Raw genomic sequence first — 26,172 nt, 5'->3', positions numbered from 1 at the left:
TGCTTAGGGTCGTTGTCCTGCTGAAAGATGAACCGTCGCCCCAGTCTGAGGTCAAGAGCACTCTGGAGCAGGTTTTCATCCAGGATGTCTCTGTACATTGCTGCAGTCATCTTTCCCTTTATCCTGACTAGTCTCCCAGTTCCTGCCACTGAAAAACATCCCCACAGCATGATGCTGCCACCGCCATGCTTCACTGTAGGGATGGTATTGGCCTGGTGATGAGCGGTGCCTGGTTTCCTCCAAACGTGACACCTGGCATTCACACCAAAGAGTTCAATCTTTGTCTCATCAGATCAGAGAATTTTCTTTCTCATGGTCTGAGAGTCCTTCAGGTGCAATTTTGACAAACTCCAGGCGGACTGCCATGTGCCTTTTACTAAGGAGTGGCTTCCGTCTGGCCACTCTACCATACAGGCCTGATTGGTGGATTGCTGCAGAGATGGTTGTCCTTCTGGAAGGTTCTCCTCTCTCCACAAAGGACCTCTGGAGCTCTGACAGAGTGACCATTGGGTTCTTGGTCGCCTCCCTGACTAAGGCCCTTCTCCCCCAATCGCTCAGTTTAGATGGCCGGCCAGCTCTAGGAAGAGTCCTGGTGGTTTCGAATTTCTTCCACTTACGGATGATGGAGGCCACTGTGCTCATTGGGACCTTCAAAGCAGCAGAAATTTTTCTGTAACCTTCCCCAGATTTGTGCCTCGAGACAATCCTGTCTTGGAGGTCTACAGACAATTCCTTTGACTTCATGCTTGGTTTGTGCTCTGACATGAACTGTCAACTGTGGGACCTTCTATAGACAGGTGTGTGCCTTTCCAAATCAGGTCCACTCAACTGAATTTACCACAGGTGGACTCCAATGAAGCTGCAGAAACATCTCAAGGATGATCAGGGGAAATAGGATGCACCTGAGCTCAATTTTGAACTTCATGGCAAAGGCAGTGAAAACTTTTTTCACGTTGTCATTATGGGGTGTTGTGTGCAGAATTCTGAGGAAAAAAATGAATTTAATCCATTTTGGAATAAGGCTGTAACATAACAAAATGTGAAAAAAGTGATGTGCTGTGAATACTTTCCGGATGCACTGTATATATATATATATATATATATATATATATATATATATTTCTTTTTTTACCAAGCTTAGTTTCCTCCAGGTACTCCGGTTTCCTCCCACAGTCCAAAGACATGTAGGTTAGGTGCATTGGCGATTCTCAATTGTCCCTAGTGTTTTCTTTGGTGTGTGTGCGCACCCTGCAGTGGGCTGGTGCCCTGCCCGGGGTTTGTTTCCTGCCTTGCACCCTGTGTTGGCTAGGATTGGCTCCAGCAGACCCCCATGACCCTGTAGTTAGGATATAGCAGGTTGGATAATGGATGGATGGATGGATAGTTTTCTAATTTCTATATTGTTCCCAAAACACAGAACTTGGGAAATAACACATCACTTAATTAGCCCAGGAGTGCAATTAAAAACAGAAGCAGGTTGGAACAAAAATCTGCAGCCACAGTGTGTCCCCAGGACCGAGGTAGGGAAACACTGATATATAGAGATGGGACTTTCTTTAGAGAGGTGTGTGCTTTTGCTAATCATTACAATCAATTGGAGTCCACCTGTGGTCAATTCAAACATGGTGTAGAAACATTTCAACGATGAGCGATAGAATTGATGCACCTCAGCCATAGCGCCATAGCAAAGGTTCTGAATACTTGTGTCAATGCGATATTTCAGTTTTTTATTTTTAAAAAATTTGAAAAAAAAAATCTGTTTGTCATCCTGAGGTGTTGAGTGTTGTGTGGTTTGGAGAAAAAAATAACTTTAAATGATTGTAGCACAAGAATGCAATATAGCAATATGTGAAAAAGTATAGGGGTCTGAATACTTTCTGAATCCACTGTATCCATCAGAATGTCAGTAATTTACCATGGTGGTGGTGTTCACTATTAAAGGGCACTATACAGAAACATTCCAAAACCGTAGGTTGCTACTATTGATCCATTGTGTATAATGTATTGACACGTTTCAACTGCCAGTACTCCAGTTGTAAAATTTTAAAACATACTGGCAGAGAGAGAGTGGTTGTAAGTTACATTGGGTCTGTTCACTGAAAAATAAGGTGTTATTAAAAAAAAAAAAAAAAAATCACAAGGTAGGTAGGCTCAGTCCCCACCACTGACGCACTGTGTAAGGCTAAATAAGCCTCTTCACCTGCCAAGTTTATACATTTAAAAATATATAATACCTATAGGTGACATGGTGTGGTATCCACTGTGAAAAGGTGGTACAGTAATCCCTCGCTATATCGCGCTTCGCCTTTCGCGGCTTCACTCCATCGCGGATTTTATATGTAAGCATATTTAAATATATATCGCGGATTTTTTGCTGGTTCGCGGATTTCTGCGGACAATGGGTCTTTTAATTTCTGGTACATGCTTCCTCAGTTGGTTTGCCCAGTTGATTTCATACAAGGGACGCTATTGGCAGATGGCTGAGAAGCTACCCGGCTTACTTTTCTCTCTCTCTTGCGCTGACTTTCTCTGATCCTGACGAAGGGGGATTGAGCAGGGGGGCTGTTTGCACACCTAAACGATACGGACGCTCGTCTAAAAATGCTGAAAGATTATCTTCACGTTGCTACCTTCTGTGCAGCTACTTCCTGAAGCGACATGCTGCACGGTGCTTCGCATACTTAAAAGCTCGAAGGGCACGTATTGATTTTTGATTGAAAAACAAACTCTCTCTCTCTCTATCTTTCTCTGCTCCTGACGGAGGGGGTGTGAGCTGCTGCCTTCAACAGCTTTGTGCCGCGGTGCTTCACATACTTAAAAGCCAAACAGCCCTATTGATTTGTTTGCTTTTCTCTCACTTTCTGACATGATCTGCTCCTGATGCGCACTCCTTTGAAGAGGAAGATATGTTTGCATTCTTTTAATTGTGAGACGGAACTGTCATCTCTGTCTTGTCATGGAGCACAGTTTAAACTTTTGAAAAAGAGACAAATGTTTGTTTGCAGTGTTTGAATAACGTTCCTGTCTCTCTACAACCTCCTGTGTTTCTGCGCAAATCTGTGACCCAAGCATGACAATATAAAAATAACCATATAAATATATGGTTTCTACTTCGCGGATTTTCTTATTTCGCGGGTGGCTCTGGAACGCAACCCCCGCGATGGAGGAGGGATTACTGTATATAAAATCACAAGGCTACAGGTTCAGTCCCTATCACTGACTAATTGTGTGACCCTAGACAAGTCACTTCACCTTTCAGTTCGCTAATTGTAAAATAAAATGAACAGTGCCTGTAAGTTTCAATGGGATGGGGCTTCACCAGTGAATGGCGCTATATGAAATCACAAGTCTCTGTCTCCACCACTGGTCCTCTGTGTTAAAATGAAAGGGTCCGATAACCTGAATGCATTCTCATATTTCTGTAAAAGTATCCTATCCAGAAAGCACCTCATTATTAAAAGGTACTGTGCAAAACAAAGTTACTGTGCAATCAGTTTTACAACTCAGCCTTTTGGAGAAAAAAATGTCTAATAAGTGCTCTGTTGTGAGAGCGAGCATAATGGAGAGCAGCATGGTATTTTTTAAGAAAAAAAAAAAATCCTCGAAAATTTTGATTTCCTTTAGCATTGCTTGCTCCCCAACCCTGCACCACCACCACCTCCTGCAAATTTTCTTAATTCCATTTTATGGCATTTTTACAGCCCAGATCTTCAAACATACACACAGATATTTAAAGGGCTAATAAATCCTGGATGGGGGGCATGTGACGTCTATATGGACGTAAGGTTGCCTGACAAAGACGTCTGGCTTTGTTCAGAGCACAGAGTTTGAAACAGAGATAAAGACAAAGCAATTTCCTGAGGCAAGAAGAGACCTTAAGATAAGCGCACCGTCTTGGCTTCACAAAATATCATGGATTATTACCTAAAGGAGTTCAAACATTTGGGCGATAGTGAAGTAATCATAAAAAGACAGATGTATTTGAGCGCAAATTGCATTGGTTTGGAATTGCTGCCCTTTTATTGGTTGCTGAGGAAACCACTGTGGGGGGGTGGGAGGATGCTGGGGTGGTAGATGTACATTGTGCCAGTCAGCCTAGCAACCATTGAACGAGTGCTGGACACCGCTCTTGTCGTAAGCCTTTTGATGATTTTCAAAAGACCTGGAGGATATTGCGGCAGCCCGTAAGAGATGTGATGTGAGATACGCTAGAGATCTGAAGTCCGAAAATGAAACCGATTCCTCGCTTGTCTTTATTTTACTGCGTTAGCCTGAGGGTTGAGCTTCTCCTTCTGTATTTTGTATGTTCTGTACAGGTTCATTGTAACAATACAGAGATACATAAAGAGATATAGTAAATTATTTTTTGAACTGGCTGCAAAATGGATCCATGCTTAGCCTGGTAGTCTCATTGATCCAATGTCTTGGATTCAAATGATGTTCTTAGTCATTGTCCATATGGAATCTCAACATGTCACCATGGGTTTTACTTAGAGTACTCTGGTTGCCATCTGAAATCCCCAAAAAGGTAGACATAAGGTTAATTGGTGATTCCAAGTGGGTTCAGTGGTTATACGGCCCATGTAAAAGAAATAGCTCCCTATCTAAGTTTGGTTTCTGCCTTGTGCTCAGCGCGCCCAAGATATGCTTTGACTGGCCACAATTAAACTTAGCATGTTTAATACTGGTGGTGAATTTTTTTTCAAGTAGTACATCCATCTGTTTTCCTAACCTGCTTATCCAGGGCAGGTTTGCAGGACAGCAGGAGCTTATCACAGCAATCATCGCCTTAAGGTAGGATCAATCCCAGGAAGGGGTGCCAACCCATTGTACGGTCAACACACAAGCACACACTAGGGCCAATTTAGGAACGCCAGTGTAGGAACACCTACATGCACACAGGGAAAACATGCAAACTCCACATTGTGCCCCCAGTCTCCTTAGGCTATGTCCACTTCACACGACTACTTTTTCATTAAAAAAAACAAAACTTTTTTTAAAAGCAAATGATCTTCGTCCACTCTATAGTTTTCACATAGTTTATGAATGTATCTTTGTCCACACTAAAATGGCTGAAAGTGTGTATGACTTAGATTTTCACCAACACTGGGCATGTGTGCTTTGGTGGAAAAATCCTTAAAGTAATGGTAACTTTGCTGGCCCCAGGATTTATCTCAAAACTGTAGCATCTGGTATATTTTCCTTTTGCTCATGCATGCAATATTCAAGCTGTACAAAACACAATTTAGATGCTTACAGGGTAAGCAACACAACAAGCACCATGGAAAGCAACTCCTCCATGTCCACTATGTTGGAGTATGGTTTTCTTCTGTGAAGGGTGACCAGTCATAGAATGAGATGTTCCAATGAGCTGGATCAAGTTGGTGAAGAGCTGTGTAATGTGCACAAACAAATCGGAGCACAATTAGAAACTGCATTTTCAAAAGTCTACATTTTCACCGGTCCACAGTGCAACCTCAAGCCGGCATTTTTAGAAGTACATGACTCTGGAGAGTGTTTTCAAAAGTCTCAGCTTTCGTGGGTTAAAAACTCCAAGGTAGTTTTCATGAAAGATGAAAACCAAGACTAATGTCTTCATTTTTAAACAAAAAAAGTAATGTGGATATAACCTTACTGAGAGGTATCAGTGCTACCACTGTGCCACCATGCCACCCTTTTTAAAATAGTTTTAGGACAAAATAATATTATCAGTCAGGGTAGCACAATGGTTAACACTACTGTCTCACAGTTTCTGGGACTTGGGTTTTTCTCTGTCTAATTATTCCATCTGTGTGATGGTGTGCCCTGCAGTGGACTGACACGCCATTCATTATTTGTTCCTGCATTACTTGTGATGCTGACCAAATACCCTCTCGTTTCCAGCAACCAAATTCATTTTTAAGGGTTGGTATACATTATTAGAAACACTGCCTCACAGGTCTAGGAGATTGGATTTAAATCGCTGCTAGGTGGCTGTGTCTGGCTTTATCACAACACATTCTTCAGTTTTTTTCTACTGTATATGTATTTTAAGCTCAGTGTCAGAGTGCATAAGTGGGACCTGTGATGTTCTAGCAATCTACCCTGTTCTGTTTCCTGGATTAGACTAAATAGGTTTGTGATTAAAGCCAGTGATCATCATGACACCATAAGTGCAAAGCAAAAATCTAATCTAGAATGGAGCGTTAGTCTATGACAAGGCATACAGTCACTCATTCGCACTGCATAGCATCTCCAATTTACATTAAAATACACAATAAGTTTTATTTAAAAAATAGATGGGAATCAACTGTAGAAAGGCACTATATAATATTACAAGGTCACAGGTTCATTCTTCTTATCTGACTCGCATATTAAATCAAATCATTTACCTTTATTCTAATAACATGTATAGATAGATACTTTATTAATCCCAATGGGAAATTCACATTCTCCAGCAGCACCTTACTGATACAATAAATAATATTAAATTAAAGAATGATAATAATGCAGGTGAAAAACAGACAATAACTTTGTATAATGTTAAATGTTAACGTTTACACCCCCGGGTGGAATTGAAGAGTCGCATAGTGTGATGGAGAAACGATCTCCTCAGTCTGTCAGTGGAGCAGGACGGTGACAGCAGTCTGTCGCTGAAGCTGCTCCTCTGTCTGGAGATGATCCTGTTCAGTGGATGCAGTGGATTCTCCATGATTGACAGGAGTCTGCTCAGCGCCCGTCGCTCTGCCACAGATGTTAAACTGTCCAGCTCCATGCCAACAATAGAGCCTGCCTTCCTCACTAGTTTGTCCAGGCGTGAGGCGTCTTTCCTCTTAATGCTGCCTCCCAAGCACACCACCGCATAGAAGAGGGCGCTCGCCACAACTGTCTGGTAGAACATCTGCAGCATCTTATTGCAGATGTTGAAGGACGCCAGCCTTCTTAGGAAGTATAGTCGGCTCTGTCCTTTCTTGCACAGAGCATCAGTATTGGCAGTCCAGTCTGATTTATCATCCAGCTGCACTCCCAGGTATTTATAGGTCTGCACCATCTGCACACAGTCACCTCTGATGATCACGGGGTCTATGAGGGGTCTGGGCCTCCTAAAATCCACCACCAACTCTTTGGTATAACTATATAAGATGGTGGTTGTCTTATACAGTATATTTGATAGTGCTTGCAGTCTCAATTACTTGATGCAACTTGCCAAATGCTGTTGTAAAAGAGTACCTCTCTAAATTATCATACATATCTTTATTTATTACGATTATTTAAAAGTGCTTAATAAATGAACAGAGGTTTATTCCAAAAAGCAAACAGTATTAAACAGCACTAGTCAATAATAAGAAAGATAAGTGTCAGTATTTACATGTAATAAAGTAAAACTGGGTAAATGCATACAGGACTTACTGTTAATTTTTCCTTTTCCACAGTTTGCAGATTCTTTTAATTTTAACCCTCATAAATGGCTTTTGGTGAACTTTGACTGCTCAGCTATGTGGTAAGATTTTGGATTTATTATTATTATTATTATTATTGAAACAATTAGCTAAGAAAAAAACTGTTAAAGAGGGAAAAAAATGTTTAAATTTTGTTTATGCTGAACGTCCAACTGCCTTTGAACATTGCTGTCACTTTATTGGAGTTTTCAGCACATTGGCTGAAGCAAATCTGAATGATTACAGAATTCATACGACTTTACCACTGTCAGCCTGCAGGTGGTGTAGTGAACGTTAGATTTTTAGTACTTGAACCCACTGGACCCTGGACCAACTAGAACAAGCCAAACCATTTGCATTTCTTACAATAAAATGTGGGTTATAATAAAGAATGTTTCTTGTATTTTTGTCAGTGCCATTTATTTTGGGACAACCCTATCCCTTCCCACAAGAGAGCAGATTCGTTTTGTGATTTATTCCATCTTCCAGTGTTCCTCTTAGAGTTGCATGGTAGCAAATGTTTTGTTGCACCTGTTAAGTATCTTGCAATGGTGCTCACTATGAAAGGTGCTAAAAAAATAACAAAGACTGCTTGGTCTAATCTCATGACTGTACAGTATGTCCATAAGACTGCCTTAATGTGTCACTAGTCCATTTATAGATCTGAGTAAATGAATAGAATGTGATTGTGAAGTGACCGTGTTCATCTAGTGAATTTCTGAACCCACTCATCCAGTCAAGGGGGATAGCACTTGTGCTAATATAGAAATGGGGGCCTATCTGAACATGCTTTCTGAAAAACTGGAAACCGTATATTTGGATGGGCTTCCATCTCTCAGAAAATATCCTGGTATTCATTACCACCAAGACAGTGAAAATGGTAAATGACTTTCGCAAACTGCAGTTATAACTGTTCCCACTAGTAATTAATGATTCTATAATCAATATATTGGAATGCGGGCGGCACGGTGGCGCAGTGGGTAGCGCTGCTGCCTCGCAGTTGGGAGATCTGGGGACCTGGGTTCGCTTCCCGGGTCCTCCCTGCGTGGAGTTTGCATGTTCTCCCCGTGTCTGCGTGGGTTTCCTCCGGGCGCTCCATTTTCCTCCCACAGTCCAAAGACATGCAGGTTAGGTGGATTGGTGATTCTAAATTGGCCCTAGTGTGTGCTTGGTGTGTGGGTGTGTTTGTGTGTGTCCTGCGGTGGGTTGGCACCCTGCCCAGGATTGGTTCCTGCCTTGTGCCCTGTGTTGGCTGGGATTGGCTCCAGCAGACCCCCGTGACCCTGTGTTCGGATTCAGCGGGTTGGACAATGGATGGTTAAATGGATATATTGGAATGCTTCACATTTGTAGGTACTGCTATTACAAACACAGGACATTAACACAACTTCCATCACTACGTAGGCTCATCAGAGGTTGTGTTTTGTACATCAACTAATCATTTCCCAGCAAATCCTAGTACAATCTTACAAAGCCATAACTGAAAGTGTATTCACATTCTCCATTGTTATTTGGTTTGGTTCAGCAATAGTTTACTCCAGAAATAAATTACTGCACAGAAAATAACTGGTTTGGCTTATCTTCCATCTGTTGTAGACCTGTATGCATTTAGTGTCACTAACCATGTCACAAGGATCACCGCAGTGTCCTCTTACCCAGATCATCACTAGTACCAGCTATTTCCCTCTGGCAAACACTTCAGGGCAACTAAAACTAATGGACACCTAAACAGTTAAAGCCATAACCCCCACAAACCAGTCATTTGGTCCGTCTTCCTCCCTTACTAAATGTGATTTCTCATATACTCTATGAAAGTGTGTGTATGTACAGCATAGACATGTATGTGTGGACATGTGCATACACACTATACACTCCTGCATTGACTTGCACATCTCCTTTAGTGCAATTATATTCTGCATTTGTTTGTATTGTATTTAATGTTTGTTATTTGTTTGTGAGGGTGGCACAGTGGGTAGCGCTGCTGCCTCGCAGTTAGGAGACCTGGGTTCACTTCCCGGGTCCTCCCTGCGTGGAGTCTGCATGTTCTCCCCGTGTCTGTGTGGGTTTCCTCCCACAGTCCAAAGACATGCAGGTTAGGTGTATTGGCAATCCTAAATTGTCCCTAGTGTGTGCCCTGCGGTGGGATGGCACCCTGCCCGGGATTTGTTCCTGCCTTGCACCCTGTGTTGGCTGGGATTGGCTCAGTGGCACAGTGACCCTGTGTTAGGATATAGTGGGTTGTTTAATGACTGACTGACTATTTGTTTGTGATGCTGTTTTAAGTCACAGCTACTAAATTACATTCCTGTACATTAAGTACTGGCGATTAAAAGTGATTATGATTAAAAATCTATTTATGTCTGACAAATCTTTGAGAAAACAAATGAACAATGGGGTAACTAGTCCCACACAGTCAAAAGCTTAGTTCAAGATTCAAACCCAAGGTTGTGAGGCAGCAGTGCTAAAAGGAAGAAAAAGATCCTCCATGAAAATGACAAAAATACAGGGTAAGTCACTACTCTTTTAACTTTAGCAGGCCAACTGCAAAAAATATAGAAAATAATTGTGCCATTCTGATTCATGGGGCGGAGTGGTGGCTCTGAGGCTAAGGATCTGCGCTGGTATCCCGAAGGTTGCCGGTTCGAATCCCCGTCAGTGTCAAAAGAGATCCTACTCTGCTGGGCCCTTGAGCAAGGCCCTTAACCTGTAATTGCTCCAGGGGGCGCTGTACAATGGCTGACCCTGCGCTCTGACCCCAAGGGGTATGCGAAAAAAACTGGATAAGAGCGTCTGCTAAATGATGTAAATGTAAATGTCATAAGTCTCTTTGCTAAAAGTAAGAGATCCGTAAATGAATATAATGAAAGGTGCATTGGCTGGTTCAGTAAAAGTCTTAGTTTTTACGTCCTATGTCCTCTTTATAGTGAGGGCAGTGAGCACTTGGTTATTGTGAAAATCCTGGTAATTTTTCAGCTGATGTCACTTCACCAAACCTTTTGCTGCTTTGCTTGTGCCTCATTGACTCGTCTAAATGCACGCAGGCAGATTATATTCATTTAAGAGCAGATGTGTAAATTTAATAAATGTGCCTGCGAGGAGGGCCTTCTCACCTGTCTTTTATGAAAGTGCCCCAAACGCTTTCATTTTCAATGAAAAGAATTTATCTTTGTAAATATCTGTTGCTAAGGACCGAGGGTTTAGACATTACTGTAGGAAAATTAGTAGTATTTGTCATTATGTGACAAGCAGGTGGAGAAAAAGAGAAAGAGAGAGAACATAACAAAAAGCTGACAGAATGAGCCTAGTTAGCAAAATTGAATGAGGTAATAATGAAAAAAGGGTGCGGGAAGGCGACCCAGTAGTTAGATCACTGTATCTGTAATACAGCTGTGCTAAGTTTGAATCCCTCTGCCTGGTCATTGTCCATGTCAGTTTTATATCTCCTGCCTGTGTCTGATTGCTCCAATTTTCCTACCCAATCCCCAAGATTGTGATTGTTAGGTTAATTTCAATCAATCCATCCATTTTCCAACCCGCTGAATCTAAACACAGGGTCACGGGGGTCTGCTGGAGCCAATCCCAGCCAACTCAGGGCGCAAGGCAGGAACCAATCCTGGGCAGGGAGCCAACATACTGCAGAACACACACACACACACACACACACTAGGGCCAATTTAGAATCTCCAATGCACCCAACCTGCATCTCTTTGGACTGTGGGAGGAAACCCACGCAGACATGGGGAGGACATGCAAACTCCACACAGGGAGGACCTGGGAAGCGAACCTGGGTCTCCTTACTGCGAGGCAGCAGTGCTACCCACTGTGCCACCGTGATTCTTAATTTTCTTTGCATGGCTGTATACATAAGCTGGCTCTGTGTTTGGTTTCTGCATTTACCTGGTGCTGCTGTGTAATTTCCAGTCTCTGAGGACTCTGTATAGAATTAAGTGGGTTTAGAATTTAATACTCAAACCTGCCTGTTTGGCACCGACAATCATGCCATGGTCCAGTGTGCCACTTAGATCACATTTTGTCCCAATTCTTGCATTTGATGCGAACATTAAATGAAGCTCCTGACCTGTGCCTGCATGATTTTATGCATTGCTCTACTGACACATGAGTTTAGATAACTGCATGCATAAGCAGATGCACAGGTGTCCCTAATAATTTGCTCAGTGAGTGTATTTTTTTTTTTTTGAAATTTGAACAATTATGAGTTTAAATTTCTCAGATACCAGTACTGGTCCCTGCCTTGCACCACACCACCAAAAACAGGTTCAGTAATGGATGGACGGATGGGTGCGTAGATATTGTAAATACATTACCAGTAAATACACCTAATGGAAATCATTAACTTTTTCAACATATTTGAATAGGCAAACAATAGATGTTCATGCAGAAAGCGTCTACAGATAAGTCAACAATTTCCATGGGTTGTACTTAATTTTTCACATTGCTGTAATTCAGGTGGTTGAGTGGGACCCTGGCCCTCTCCATTCACGTTCCATTTCAGAAATCCAGGTTGCCCATCTCAGCAGCACCAGATACAGTTCAGAGTCCAAACCAGGAACGCAAGACGCAGTCTTGTTTTGGAGAGGAGACACACTCGCTGAAACGTAGGTCCTTTTATCTTTCAGCCTATTAGTTGTTTTAAAAAAATACACATAACCCCACAAAAATGGGAGGTGGAAGACATAACCCTTATTTACCAGAGGAAAAAATAATAGTTTGGTTTTTAGTATTGATTTAACATTTTCAAGCAAATGTCTAGTAAAGAACTGGGTGATTGCATATCATCAGAATGACATTCTCTGGTCCAGCAACATCTCAATTGAATTTATTGCCTGTTGCTGAGGTCTTGTTTCATGAGCTGCGTACAGGTAATTTGATTCAAGGAGAAGGTTCCAAAATCTGGTTGTCTTAAGGAATAGCTAAGTGGCAGCACTCAGATGAGATAGAGTTTGGTCCCTGTTCTTCTTCATATCCATCCATCCATCCATTCATTATCCAACCTGCTATATCCTAACTATAGGGTCATGGGGGTCTGCTGGAGCCAATCCCAGCCAACACAGGGCACAAGGCCGGAAACAAACCTCGGGCAGGGCACCAGCCCACCGCAGGGCACACACGCACACCCACACACCAAGCACACTCTAGGGACAATTTAGGATCGCCAATGCACCTAACCTGCATGTCTTTGGACTGTGGGAGGAAACCGGAGTACCACGAGGAAACCCACACAGACACGGGGAGAACATGCAAACTCCATGCAGGGAGGTACCCGGGAAGCAAACCTGGGTCTCCTAATGAGGTAGCAGCACTACCTACTGCACTACCGTGCTGCCCTCTTCTTCATATAATGTAATTCATGCAAAGCTTGACAAACAAGAGGGGACCATTCAGTTACTGGCCAAGCTCCTCAGCTTGTTGTATGAATTGAGCTTAGCAACACTGTGTCAGAAACTCAGTCTTTTGGTCACTACCCAGAGCTCATTGACTATAGGTGAAAGTTGGGATTTAGACTAAACAGTGTATGCAAAATGAACTTGGATAAAAAAAAGTCATAGTAATCACAGATAAGTTTAATTATGTCCAGCAATGGACTTAAGCTCTTATCAGCATTTTTAACATGTTAAGTCTGAATTTCTCCTTTTACTGAATGGATTTTTTCACTGGTGTTTGAGGTTTATAGCTACTTGCTACTAAGAAACACCTGTTACCCCCTTCCTGTTATTCCATTAATTCATGTACTGTATGTGTTCATCTTGGTGATATCATGAACAACGTGCAGTATGACATACAGGGAGATTTAACTTGCCAGATTTATTCCGTTTAGGACGGGTTTCCAGACTTTAAGTCAAGTTTTTCAAAATGCTGTACTACCTTTTCCCCCCCCCCCCCCCGATAATATAAACCCAATTCTGTAAAGTAATACATGATCTTGGTTACTGTTAATATTAGCCACACAGCATGATTTAGGAAAATAGCTGACCTATTAATCAAAGTGAATGCTTAACTGCAGCAGACTCTTGACTCTTACGTATGTGACATCTGTGTAGGCCAGGGATTCTCAACCTTTTTTTTTCTGCATACCCACTCATGAAATTGAAGGTTTTGAAATACTACCATTTGTAAAATATTGATGTCTTATTATGTACAAACTAAGGGTGATGTTTATTCAATCCCCCATCCCTAAAATGAGAGATTTTATGAAATTATTCTTATTATTTTTTGTCACATCCTAATCATACCCTTTTAAGTGTCTTTGAGACCTATTCCTTGTTGAATGCCTAGGATGATTGTCAGTGTTTTCCTCCTGGACAATCAGAGATGATTGTTGGTTTTTGGGCGGGTAATTCAGGACAGTCATCATGATCAAGGACATTCTTTTTTTATTTTTTTTTTATTTTATTGAAATCACACAACATTCCATACAAATACATCAATTTTTACAAAAATAGGATCGAATACAAATCAACCCCCACCCAGCATGGCCAGCAGAGTAAAACTTAAAGCTAGTAAAAATTAGTAAATAGAATAAATGGAGAAAAACAAGAAAAGGGGGGAGAATCTGCTTCCTCAGTGCTGTAAAAGCTTATTCTAAAATGGTATTGATTTAATCCTGTCAGGTTTTGAAAAAGTTCTGCACAGATCCTCTGTGAGAATTAGATTTTTTCTAATTTCAAATAGTTTAAAACACCAGTTACCCACTGACTTAAAAGGGAGAGTTAGGATTCTTCCAGTTGAGCAAAATAAGTCTATGTGCCAATTGTGAATTTCCCATTGGGATTAATAAAGTATCTATCTATCTATCTATCTATCTATCTATCTATCTATCTATCTATCTATCTATCTATCTATCTATCTATCTATCTATCTATCTATCTATAGTGCCTTTCACATCTATCTATCTATCTATCTATCTATCTATCTATCTATCTATCTATCTATCTATCTATCTATCTATCTATCTATATAGTGCCTTTCATATCTATCTATCTATCTATCTATCTATCTATCTATCTATCTATCTATCTATCTATCTATCTATCTATCTATCTATCTATCTATCTATCTATCTATAGTGCCTTTCACATCTATCTATCTATCTATCTATCGTGCCTTTCATCTATCTATCTATCTATCTATCTATCTATCTATCTATCTATCTATCTATCTATCTATCTATCGTGCCTTTCATCTATCTATCTATCTATCTATCTATCTATCTATCTATCTATCTATCTATCTATCTATCTATCTATCTATCTATCTATCTATCTAGTGCCTTTCATATCTATCTATCTATCTATCTATCTATCTATCTATCTATCTATCTATCTATCTATCTATCTATCTATCTATCGTGCCTTTCACATCTATCTATCTATCTATCTATCTATCTATCTATCTATCTATCTATCTATCTATCTATCTATCTATCTATCTATCTATCTATCTATCTATCTATCTATCTATCTATCGTAGTAAAGGCAATCACAGTTTGTTTGTCCTTCTCCACTTTAAGCCCATCTGGAAGTACACCAAACACAGCTGTTAATGGGTTAAGAGGGATTGTGACACCAAGGCTGTCTGAAAGGCATTTAAAAATTTTGGTCCAGAATGATGTTAATTTGGTGCAGGCCCAAAACATGTGACCTAGTGAGGCTGGAGCTCGATTGCAATGCTCGCAGGTTGGATCTTGCCCTGGAAACATTTTGGACAATTTTAAACGAGACAGATGTGCTCAATACATAATTTTGAGTTGAATAATTGTATGATTTGCGCATATGGAGCTCGAGTGAATTCTCTGCATTGCTACCTTCCACTCCTTTTCTGAGATATTGAGTGAGAGATCCTATTCCCACTGTCCTCTTGGATCTTTGAAAGGGAGGGACTCAAGGACATTCTGCAGAGCTGTGCTGATTTCTTAATCAACCTGCACCGACTCACCACAATCTACTTTGTAAACCATACACAACCCAATGCCATTAACTACAGCAGTAACTTGTAACCCAACAGTGGCAATGCACAGTTTAAGAAACCCTGGTTTAATGTGTAGGTGTGTGTTTTTTCATTTTCTTATGCAAGACAAATGCTTTTAAATTATTTTATTTAAAAACAACTAGGGGGCTTCACCCTCTGATCACTTCGCTCGCCAACCCCCGTGTTTGGTTTTCTGGATACACACTTTTAAGATTTTTTTTTTTTTTTAATTGTTGCTATTTCATTAGTTTCACTTTTATTTCAGAACTTCGTTAAAAACTATTTGGAATCTTTCAAGTCCCAACATGCTGAATCTTTTAAATGAGGTCCGTGAGACATGTGTTTAATGACTTTGTACCATAATTCAGGATAGGTTTATCTGTTTGGAATTTCAGCACAGACAAAATGATCTACATCATCAACAGTAATAAATTTTTTGCAAAGTAACCAATAAATGCATGTGAGGTAAATCCCGTTTTTGAAATTCTCTGACTTAAACTTCAAAGCTTTACAATATTTACATACTTCTGACATAATCACCTGTGTCCATATATTCGATCTCCATTCCTCGCTTTGTCCTGCTTTTTTTTTTAATGACACCTGGTCCGTGGTGATTATTTTCCCTTTTTTAGAGTAATAATTTCCGTTTGTTTGCGTTACTGCGATCTTTATTTTTTTTGATACTTTCTAATTTTCCTGCTTTCATATTTAACTTTCTCTGTATTTGTATCGCGTGGTTTTTTTGAGCCTTTCAAATTCCACTGCTTTCATAATCTCTAACCTGCTCTGTATGTGTATAGTGCCAACGTTTTTGAACGTCTTTATGAAGTTCTACTTTGTCTTTTACTCTCTGTCTTTTAATTCTGAGCCCAATTGGACCTGCTTTTTTTTCAATTCCACTTGTTCCGGCTGATTATTACTTTCCTTATTTTGTGAATTTGCACCTCGATGATTCTTTTTCTTTTTCGCATTTTTTTCTCTCCAACGCTTTTGAGTCTCTTTTCTCCGCACTGCTCTTTCTTCTTCGTTTAGTCGTCAACGTTTCATCTATAATGTATTGTCCTTATACGCTTTATATGCACTGAGAGCCCTGGATCTGTGTGTGCTCAAAGCCTTTACCCGACTGAGTGTTTTGCTGCTCGTGGTCTTATTTGATATTGATTGTAAGTAGGGCGTGTCTTGTAAGAATCTCATGTCCCCACGAGACGGTCCTGAGTCAATCTCTTGGCACAAAGTCTCATGTTTAAGGTCCCCGCGAGACGCTCCGTGGCCAATCTCTTTCGTCTCGTGGGTCTTTTACGTCTCTTCCGTGATCTTCACGTGAAAAATCACGTCTTGTCTCCCTAGTCTTTCTCTCCCTTTTTTATAATAGAGAGATAGTATGGTTTGATATGGAATAAAAATAGCCTAATTTTCATTTTCAGAAAGTATACATTTAATCCAAGTTCAGATCAAAAGAATTATTCACAAGTTGCATACTACCTCTGGTCAAAAAAAGGGCAAAATAACTGAAATTCAATATGAAGGTTGTGTCTGCTTCTTGGTTACTTCGACGTTCTCCCTGTTCCTGTATTTCATTTGTAAGGAAGGATGAAAGGTCCTGAATGTTAACAACTCTGTCCAAAACACAAGCTTTCCACTGTTAAATAATATTAATAAACATTGAAAAAAATGGTAGACATGTTTATTATTGTTAATTATTAACATTCATTTTTTTCCTTATTATATATTTTTCTGCATTTTTGTGACAATTTCTATAACTGTTATCAAATGATTGTACATTAAAAACGTACCAGTACTTAAAAAATTTTAAAATGTTGGCAACTAGACCTGAATTTCCCATTGGGATTAATAAAGTATCTATCTATCTATCTATCTATCTATCTATCTATCTATCTATCTATCTATCTATCTATCTATCTATCTATCTATCTGAAACATACACACACACACACTGCAGACATGTTGGGGAGGGAGAGAGACAGAATTTGCCTGTTAAGTATCTCTTTTTAGTAAAAATACCTCAGTTTTTACACGTAGTTTCTGGGCAGTCTCACTTCTGGCATGGATTGACTCAAAGAGGTGGAGAGGAAGAGGGTAAGGTTGCGTTAGACCCTATGTCAGCAGAGGGAAACTTCGTGTTGTTGTTTTCCCCCAAGTGTAATATTTTCAGCCCCTCAGGGGGCCACTACCCCCAAGTTGAAAACCCCTCTTTTAGGATATACCATGCTTGCCGTAATTGTTGATGTCCTTTAAATGACTCATAACCATTGTTACTCGACCACCCAATCTACCCTTAGGCATCTGCTGGCAGCACATATCACTGTGAATTAATACGTGAGGGCCTGTTGCTTCATGGCCAAGAGCACATTAAACATGGGGTATGTATTGTAGGCTGTAGCACATAGACACCATTTGTCCAAGAATTCCACTGATTTCTAGTAACACCCTTAACTGTCTTCTTTTCCATTGAATAGGTCTGTTATACACTTTATGATGAATTCATCTGTGATTTTATTTTTTTTTTTCCGTTTTGGTGAGCAGGGTCAAGAAGCGAACAGACATAATTGGGGCTTTCAAAATGGATCCATTATACCTACAGCATGATCATCAAGAGTCAGGTACTGCATAGGCTTCATGATAAAAGCAAATGACAATGAGTGTCCCTGAGCCTAGTGACTTCATACCTACATCATGGCACTTTAAACAGCAAAGTTACCAGTTACGTTCTCACAACAGCCTTACCGGTGACCCTAAGAAGATCACTTAACCTTCCAATGCCCACATTGTGAAATTTTGGAAATATTTTTACTGTGCCAGTACAGCAAACTGAAATCTATGTATGTGCTGCTCTTCTATTATTTTACATGTGTTTTCCAATTCTGCTGAAATCTAATACATCCAGTTTGTGATCTGCAGTGATTGTTCTGAAGATGCAGCTGGAGAGCTATGTGTCTTCTTCACATATTTACTCCTTTGCATTATTGTTCTTTTTCTATGTTTTATTTGCTCCTTTTCTGGCTTCATGACCACACTTTACCTCTCCTCCCTTTCCTTTTAGACAGACCTATGCTTTTCAGACATTCTAAATTCAAATCACACCAGTAGTGGCCATGCATTTTACAGCTGCATATTCAATATTACTGTAATTAGTCTGACAGCCCAACAAAAGTGTGTCCTATTATCCATGAGATGGCACAAACACGCAGCTTTCTGTCACAATTATCCAGTAATTAAATTCCACCTTCTGCCTCATCCCCTCAAGCCAGCCCAGCAATTTGAGATGAATGTAAAATACAATTATGGCTCATGACAAGCTGCCTTAAAGCAAAAAGGAAGGGGTGAAGCCTGGAAATGATAATAAGCGAGCACAAGACCACCAAAGTCCTTAGGCCGCACATACTGTATACTTCCTTGATTAAACATTTTCATTAGTATGACAAGTACTGGAGTGGCTCAGTGGCTAGCACAGGTGTCTCACAGAGTCCTGGGTTCAAATTCAGGCTCAATCACTGAATTCTCTGTGTGAGTTTATCTCTAATGACATTTGTTTCATATTTACTCTAATTATCCTTGTCTGAGTAAGTGTGTTTGTATGTGTGGGACTGGCACCCTTTCCACAGTTGGTTCTCACCTTAGGCACAGTGCTGCCAGGATACCCTATGGCTGCTGTGACCATAAACTGTATATACATAAGCACAGTGTGTATGTTGGTAGGCAGTGTGGCATAGTGATTGGGACATTTTAACTGAAATCATAAGGTTGTTGGATCAAATATTACATTGTAGCAGTAGAGGCGTGAAGCCACCTCTAACACCCTCAGATACCACTCGACACTGGATAAAAGTACAAGACTTCTTTATTTTGTCTTGACGTGCACAAAGCACCCTCCACTCCACACTCGTATAAATCACAATAACTCTCTCAATAATACTCTCCTCCTCGCCCAGACACTTCGCCCTCCTACCTCCCAGCTCAGCTCACTGTCTGGGCTTTCCCACAATCCTTTTATACACCCTGACCCGGAGGTGTTCCTGCCCAATCAGTCCACAGTTCCTTTTCCCTTCCGGGTCAGGGTAAACAGTCCTTTTCTTCAACCCGGGAGCACGTGACCGTGACGTACGCCCGGGTTATAGGGCACACAAGAGTCCACGAGCCCTCCTACAGCGACTTCCGGTGGCCCCCAAGGTATCCAGCAGGGCTGTGTATAAAAACTACATAGTCCATGAGGCCCTGCTGGGACTCGGGGCACGTCCACGCTGCTGGGAGAGCTCCTCCTGGCGGCCTGGGGGTGAGGGCCGGAGTAAAAAGCTGGCAATCCTTCACAACATATACTCGATTGTCAAAAAATATATAAATAAATAAAAATAAACTAAATAAAAAATAAGAACTGCTTCCATGTATATCATGATATTTTGAGTTGCCTTATATGAAAGTGTCTACCATATAGCTATAATAAAAATTTTTCATTTAAATAACCTTTTTTTTTTTTTTATCCCCAGGACTTGTTACAGACTATCGGGTAAGTTTGGGTGTTTCCACTTTCTTCTAGTTATCTAACTTTCCTAAATTTGTCTTCCAGAGACATGCACATTTTGTTTTATTGTTTTTTAACTTAAAATTTTTTAACCAGATTTCAGCCCAGCATAGGTTTCCTTTTCCCCTGAAGCAGTCTGTAGGCACTTCCAGTTGCTGCTGTGCCAGCTATAAAATGGACCACAGTTTCTCTCAGTAATTTACTGATCATCTAGTGAGTGAAACCTGAAGTTCTTCAAACAATCGTTATATATATATCCCCCCCCCAAGAAATTTGCCAACATACGTATATCTTAAAGTCCGCGTAATCCAATCCACAATTATAGAGGACCATAGCCAACCCATGCTGCAATGGACAAAATGTAACAGGTTAAGTTGTGTATACATGTGGAGAACATGCAACCTCCGTAAGAACAACAACTCTTTCCAAGATCTGAGTCCAGGATACAGCAGCTGTGAAGAAGCAGCATTGACCACTATGGAACCATGTACCCCCATAAGTAATTTTCTGTCATTGAAATAATTTGGTTGTCAGAGGCTCAAAAGGCTCTGTCAAAGCAGCTTTTCCTACAATTGTACCGCCTGTGCCTAATCTGTTCTGATATTAATAGCACTACAGCATATACAGTAGCTGATATATTACAGCCAGGATTTAGTCTCTGGTTTGTGTTTATTTTCCTATTTATTATTGTGTTAGAGGTATTGTTTCAGGATTTTATGTATATATTGTTATGCTTATTTGTTGGTTAGTATCTATATCCTCTATCTTTAAATGCTCCTCCATTCTTTGTGTTTTGCGAGTGGAACGGCAGGAGTCTGGGCCACCCTGACATCGCTGCTGCCGGGTCCTCTCTTTGACTTTATATTGAGGTCAGAGAGAGGGGCACAGCAGTGAATCATTTTGTTTGACTGTTGTTTTCCCTTTGATTCTCAGTTTTCCTTTTTGATTATGTATTTGATTCTGTTCTTGGATTACTGACTTTCATGATTTCATATTACTTACGACTTGTTGATTTTTGGATTGACTTTTAAATGGTGAACCATATATTATGGAACTTCAGTGCAAATGAATATGAAGGGCATCCAAAATAGCATCCAACACTTCTTATGCAAAGGATCACAGGAATCTGCAACACATCTGCTGAATTGTGTAGTTGAAGTGGAAACCTTGACAAGTTATAAAATGTATCAGGATGAGATGTTGGCACAATTAAGCTTTTAGCTAACCAAAAGAGCTTGATGGACTAAGTGACCTCCTCTAATTTAGCATCATGTATTCTTAAAGTTATCAATTTATTTATTAAACTGTCTGGATATCTTCTCCATTTGCAATTTTACTTTGCTCCTTGCTGTCTGCTCCTAGTTCATTGGAATTGTGGGATAGGTGATCTTCAAGGATGAAAACTAGTTTCAGACTCTGTAGCAACACACTTGTGAGGAAACATCCAATACTTTTAGTATTTTGCAGGCCAGCCCTTCAGTACAGTGGTCAGATACCTGAAAACCATTAGCCCTTTGTTAAATTGGCAATGAAAAATACATTTCCTTTAACATAAGATGGCTTGTATGTCTGTAGTACTAGAGTGTTGTACCGTGTTAGCCATTATGAATGTATTGAGAAGTCCAGTAAAATGACCCCTTTTATTGGCTAACTAAAAAGATTACAATATGCAAGCTGTCGAGGCAACTCAGGGCCCTTCTTCAGGTAAGACGTAATCATTACATTACAAACATTACATCTTGCCTGAAGAAGGGGCCTGAGTTGCCTCGAAAGATTACAATATGCAAGCTTTTTAGTTAGCCAATAAAAGGTGTCATTTTGCTTGACTTCTCACTACACTTTAACATCTCTCTATTATAATAAAAAAATCTTGGGAAGAGAGACGAGACGTGACTTTCTCAGAGAGAAACTTTCACATCCTGCAAGACGAGACTTTGTGCCAAGAGATTTAACCATGCCTAGGGCCGGAAATAAAACACAAACAGTAGATGACAAAGTAGAACGTCGTAAACAATTCAAAAACGTTGGCGTGATACACATGCAGAGCAGGTTAGAGATAATGGAAGTATGAAAATTTGAAAGTCTCAAAAAAAATGATAGTAAAGATCCCATTAGCACAAACAAACGGAAATTATTACTCGGTGAAATAACGGCAGCGAATAGAGATTGAATATATTGTTCAGATTTAAACTTTAAGTCGAAGACTTGTAGATCGTTTAATTCGTGTTGCCATCAGGGAAAAGTAGCGTTTCTTCCCAGTGAAGAGGTGTATCCGCGAGAATTAAAAGATTTGTTAATTTTGATGAAAGTGAAATCCTGTGAGAGAAAATTTGAAGCCCTGCGAGACAAGACTTTATGCAAAGAGATTTGGAAAAGTTCCGCCCAAAAACATTTACAACCACGCACACAGTTCAATCATTTCTCATTTGTGTGAATGCTATTGTCAGACACAGTTCGTGTAGAGAGAAACGATATTCACTCACGGGCAGTTATACATTGCATTGTCACAATGTAATTCTGAACACGGAATCAAAATTCAATGTGGTATTGATGTAGAGAAAAGCCAAGCAAAATGACACCTTTTATTGGCTAACTAGAAAGATTACAATATGCAAGCTTTCGAGGCAACTCAGGCCCCTTCTTCAGGCAAAATGTAATGTGGTATTGATGAAAGGTAAAAGCAAAAAGAGATATATGGACATAGGTGATATGACAGAACTATGTAGATATTGTTTTGTCTAACTAGCAAGCCCGCGATTCTCGAAAGAATCGCAAATCCAAGAATGGCAATCACTTTCTGTTCCCTCTGATACTTGGAGGGATGAAATATCATGGAGGGTGGGTGCGTCCTGGGAAAGTTCATTTAATTAAATAAACATATTTGTACTAAAGCGGTTTCTTTTTGGAGCTGTGACTCATCTGGTTCTGGTGTTTCAGAAGCGCGTTGTAGGCGCCTTCGTTTATTGTTTTTATTCATGCAGTCTCTTTTTTGTTTTTCTATGGATGTGTCGTCAGCGAGAACTCGTTTGCTGACGGCGGCAGATTCGCGTGCTGAAGTGACCATGACGGCGGATCTGGTAAGGTAGTGTGGGCGGTCGCGTTCGGGCGACTGTACAACCTGGCATGCACGCTTTACCTCAGGTGTAGTTCACAGGTCGTAGCCATGTTAAAGTTTTCATTTAAGTAAATAAACATATTTGTACTAAAGCAGTTTCTTTGTGCGGGTGCCTTCGTTCATTGTTTTTATCCATACGGGCTCGTTTACAGGTCATAGCCATATGGGCTCGTGTTTGTATTACTAATCATTGAGCTCCTTCCATTTGGAGCCGTGACTCCTAGCCTCCGTGTATTGTTTTTATCCATGCAGTCTCGTTTTTGTTGTTCTGTGGCTGTGTCGTTAGGTAGAAGTCATTTACTGTTAGGAAGCATACTCCAACTTACACACACACTGACTGCTGGCACAGTGGATTAGAGCAGGTGAAGTTTACAGGTCGTGGTGTTTGGGTGCCATGCACTGATTCTGGGAACTACGGGCTCGGTTTTTGCTTCTGGTGTGTCTGAAGCGCGTTGTAGGAGCCTCCGTTTATTGTTTTTATCTATGCAGTCTCGTCTTTGTTGTTCTGTGGCCGTGTCGTTAGGTAGACGTCGTTTACTGTTAGGAATCATAATTTAACTTACTTTTAATACTGAATTACTGTCATGTGATCCAAATATGCCACACTGACTGCTGGCACAGTGGATTAGAGCAAGTTTAGTTTACAGGTTGTGTTGTTTGGGTGCCACCTACTGACTCTGGGTAGCCGCTGCGTTTGACTCTGGGGAGCCGCGGCGCAGTGCATAAATTAAACTGTCGTTTAGTAATATAGATTTGTGTTGCCATCAGGGAAAAGTAGTGTTTCTTCCCAGTGAAGAGGCCTATCTGCGAGAATTCAAAGTTGTGTTGTTTGGTGAAAGTGAAATCCACATACATGAGTGGCAGAGACAAGCGAATGAAGCGAGCAGGGGGCAAAGCCCCCTAGTAAGATAAAAGTAGATTAACAAATAGTAAAGTAAAATATTTGGTGATAGGGTTTTATGGTCAAAAATACTGCAGAATACATGGCAGAATTAGAAGAACTAATGATGCACCGATATGAAAATCTCTGTCCGATTCTGGTATCTGATTATTTGAAGAAAACAAAACAAAACATCTGCCGATATCATTTGTTTGGTGGTTCTGCTGACATTTGATAAATACATTTGTGAAAGTGTAATAAATGACTTTTGCAAAATATTAAAAGACAAAGTACATTGATTTTATGATATGAAACTGATACCAACTCCTGACATACAAGTAAATAAAAACAGACTCTGAGTAACTGGTTCGTCACTTTAACATTAGCTTAATAAAGAACATATACAGTCTCTGTGTTATATATTTTATTAATGAACTGTTCTCAGTTACACATTTCCAATATCTACAATATTTTATTTAAAATTAATAACAAAAAACTGCCAAAACTGATTGTCATGTATGATGAATTCCATTATGTACCAAGTAATACTTTGCGCTTTTGCACTGTCTGAATTGAATTTTCTTCAACTATCAAATGCCAGTTCTGCTGACCTTGGCCAGCACTGGAACTTGAGCGTTCCTGACTGTAGCAGATTTTCTTTTCAGAAACTCGTCATGCTCCTTTGTATACCTTGCCTTGAGGTGAGCACTAGATTTGTTGTATTATAATTTTTATTATATTTTATCCTCATGAAACTTTCACAGAGCAGAGTCTGCAAATTGCATTTCTACTGCCAACTGCACAAATGTTAAAGTGAGCCAACACTGCAGACATTTTTCAACCTGTTATGTTTCATTGCTGAAGCACCATGGGAAATGTTTTTGCAACAGGATTAATCGGCAGTAAATATCAGCATATTTCTAACACTTGACCAATAGCCAATTGTAGTCATTTTCTTGCTTTACGGACTGATACCAATAGTGGGCGATACTGATAGTGGGCCAATACAATTGGTGCATCTCTAAAAAGAACAGTTCACTCACTTTTCTTATTTTCTAACCCACACTATTACAAAAAATTTTGTTTTTCTTTCATTAGCACTGGCAGATCCCTTTGGGCCGAAGATTTCGCTCTCTGAAGCTGTGGTTTGTGTTCCGGATATATGGAAAAAAAGGTCTTCAAGAGCACATTCGAAAGGTATTGTCATTCTCTGTCTCTCTATGTGCTTTGACAGTTTGTCTTGGTGTATTATAACGTTTAAAAAGAGAATAATGATATTGCAGTATGCTAGTCTCTATATCATAGGTGACCAAATGATGCAGAGAGGCCCTTTTTTTAGTACTCATAAACCAGAGCTACCAAGACAACTAAAAAGCCCACATGTGATGACCGTCATTTAATGAAACCCTTTATGACTCACACAAAGCATGCCGTGAATTTTTTTCCGCCCTGATCTCTCAAAACAATGAAATTAGTGGACTGACGTGTTTACGATGTGCTATGCAAGTCAAAAGTGTTCACCATTTTGTTTCAACTAAAGTAGTTCCATCATCTACTAACCTACAGAGTGTGCTGAATTATACCGCAAAAGTGAGCTAGTCAATAGATGAGGGTGAAGAAAAGGTACTCTTCTAAACTTGTGTTTGTAACTCGCGTCTTTAGTTGCATATTTTCACTAACAGGCTCAAATTCTGTTCTGAATACAGCAAAAGTGCATATGATTATCTTGAGAATCAAAAAGATTTTAATGCAGTACCATATAAGAGGATAGTGATCAAACTACAAGAAATGAGAGTTATGGTGGAATGTGGCAAGAGGAAATTTTACGTTTGCCCAGCTTAGAAAAAAATGGAGTTCCTCGAGGATTAGTTCCGGAGCCAGTGCTGATTTTAATATACATAAATGGCCTTCATTAAAATACAGCATAAATAACAAGCTGGTTAAGTTTGCTGATGGCCACTAAACTAGGTGGAATGGAGGATACTCTACAGTCAGCAGAATCATTACGCATGGACTTGGAGAGAATTTAGACTTGCACAAACACGTGGCAGATTAAATTTAATGTAAATAAATGTAATATTTTAAATACTGAATAACAAATAAAAATATTATATGTGGTTTCAAAACTTTAAAGTATGCCTTATAAGAAAGTGCTATAGAAGTCATAGTGGACTTTCCACCGACCACATCCAGACAGAGTATACAGAAGTGAATAAAAAGAATAATAGAATGACTG

At 40.0% G+C, this 26,172-nt stretch overlaps 1 protein-coding gene across 2 annotated transcripts in view; it reads left to right on the top strand.

The window, feature by feature from the left end:
- ddc (dopa decarboxylase) overlaps positions 1 to 26,172 on the top strand; it is a 142,531-nt gene that overhangs the window by 95,399 nt on the left and 20,960 nt on the right. For both annotated transcript variants that reach the window (XM_028817949.2, XM_051935658.1), the window contains exons 9-12: positions 7,413 to 7,480; positions 17,949 to 18,025; positions 19,907 to 19,926; positions 25,035 to 25,133. In XM_028817949.2, coding sequence (XP_028673782.2) covers positions 7,413 to 7,480; positions 17,949 to 18,025; positions 19,907 to 19,926; positions 25,035 to 25,133 — 264 coding nt within the window. The remainder of the gene's footprint in view (positions 1 to 7,412; positions 7,481 to 17,948; positions 18,026 to 19,906; positions 19,927 to 25,034; positions 25,134 to 26,172) is intronic.

Source organism: Erpetoichthys calabaricus, chromosome 13 (genome assembly GCF_900747795.2).
Source record: "Erpetoichthys calabaricus chromosome 13, fErpCal1.3, whole genome shotgun sequence".
Classification (NCBI taxonomy): Eukaryota; Metazoa; Chordata; class Cladistia; order Polypteriformes; family Polypteridae; genus Erpetoichthys; species Erpetoichthys calabaricus.
Note: the sequence above shows the minus strand (reverse complement) of the source record. Positions and strands in the feature narration are given on the sequence as shown.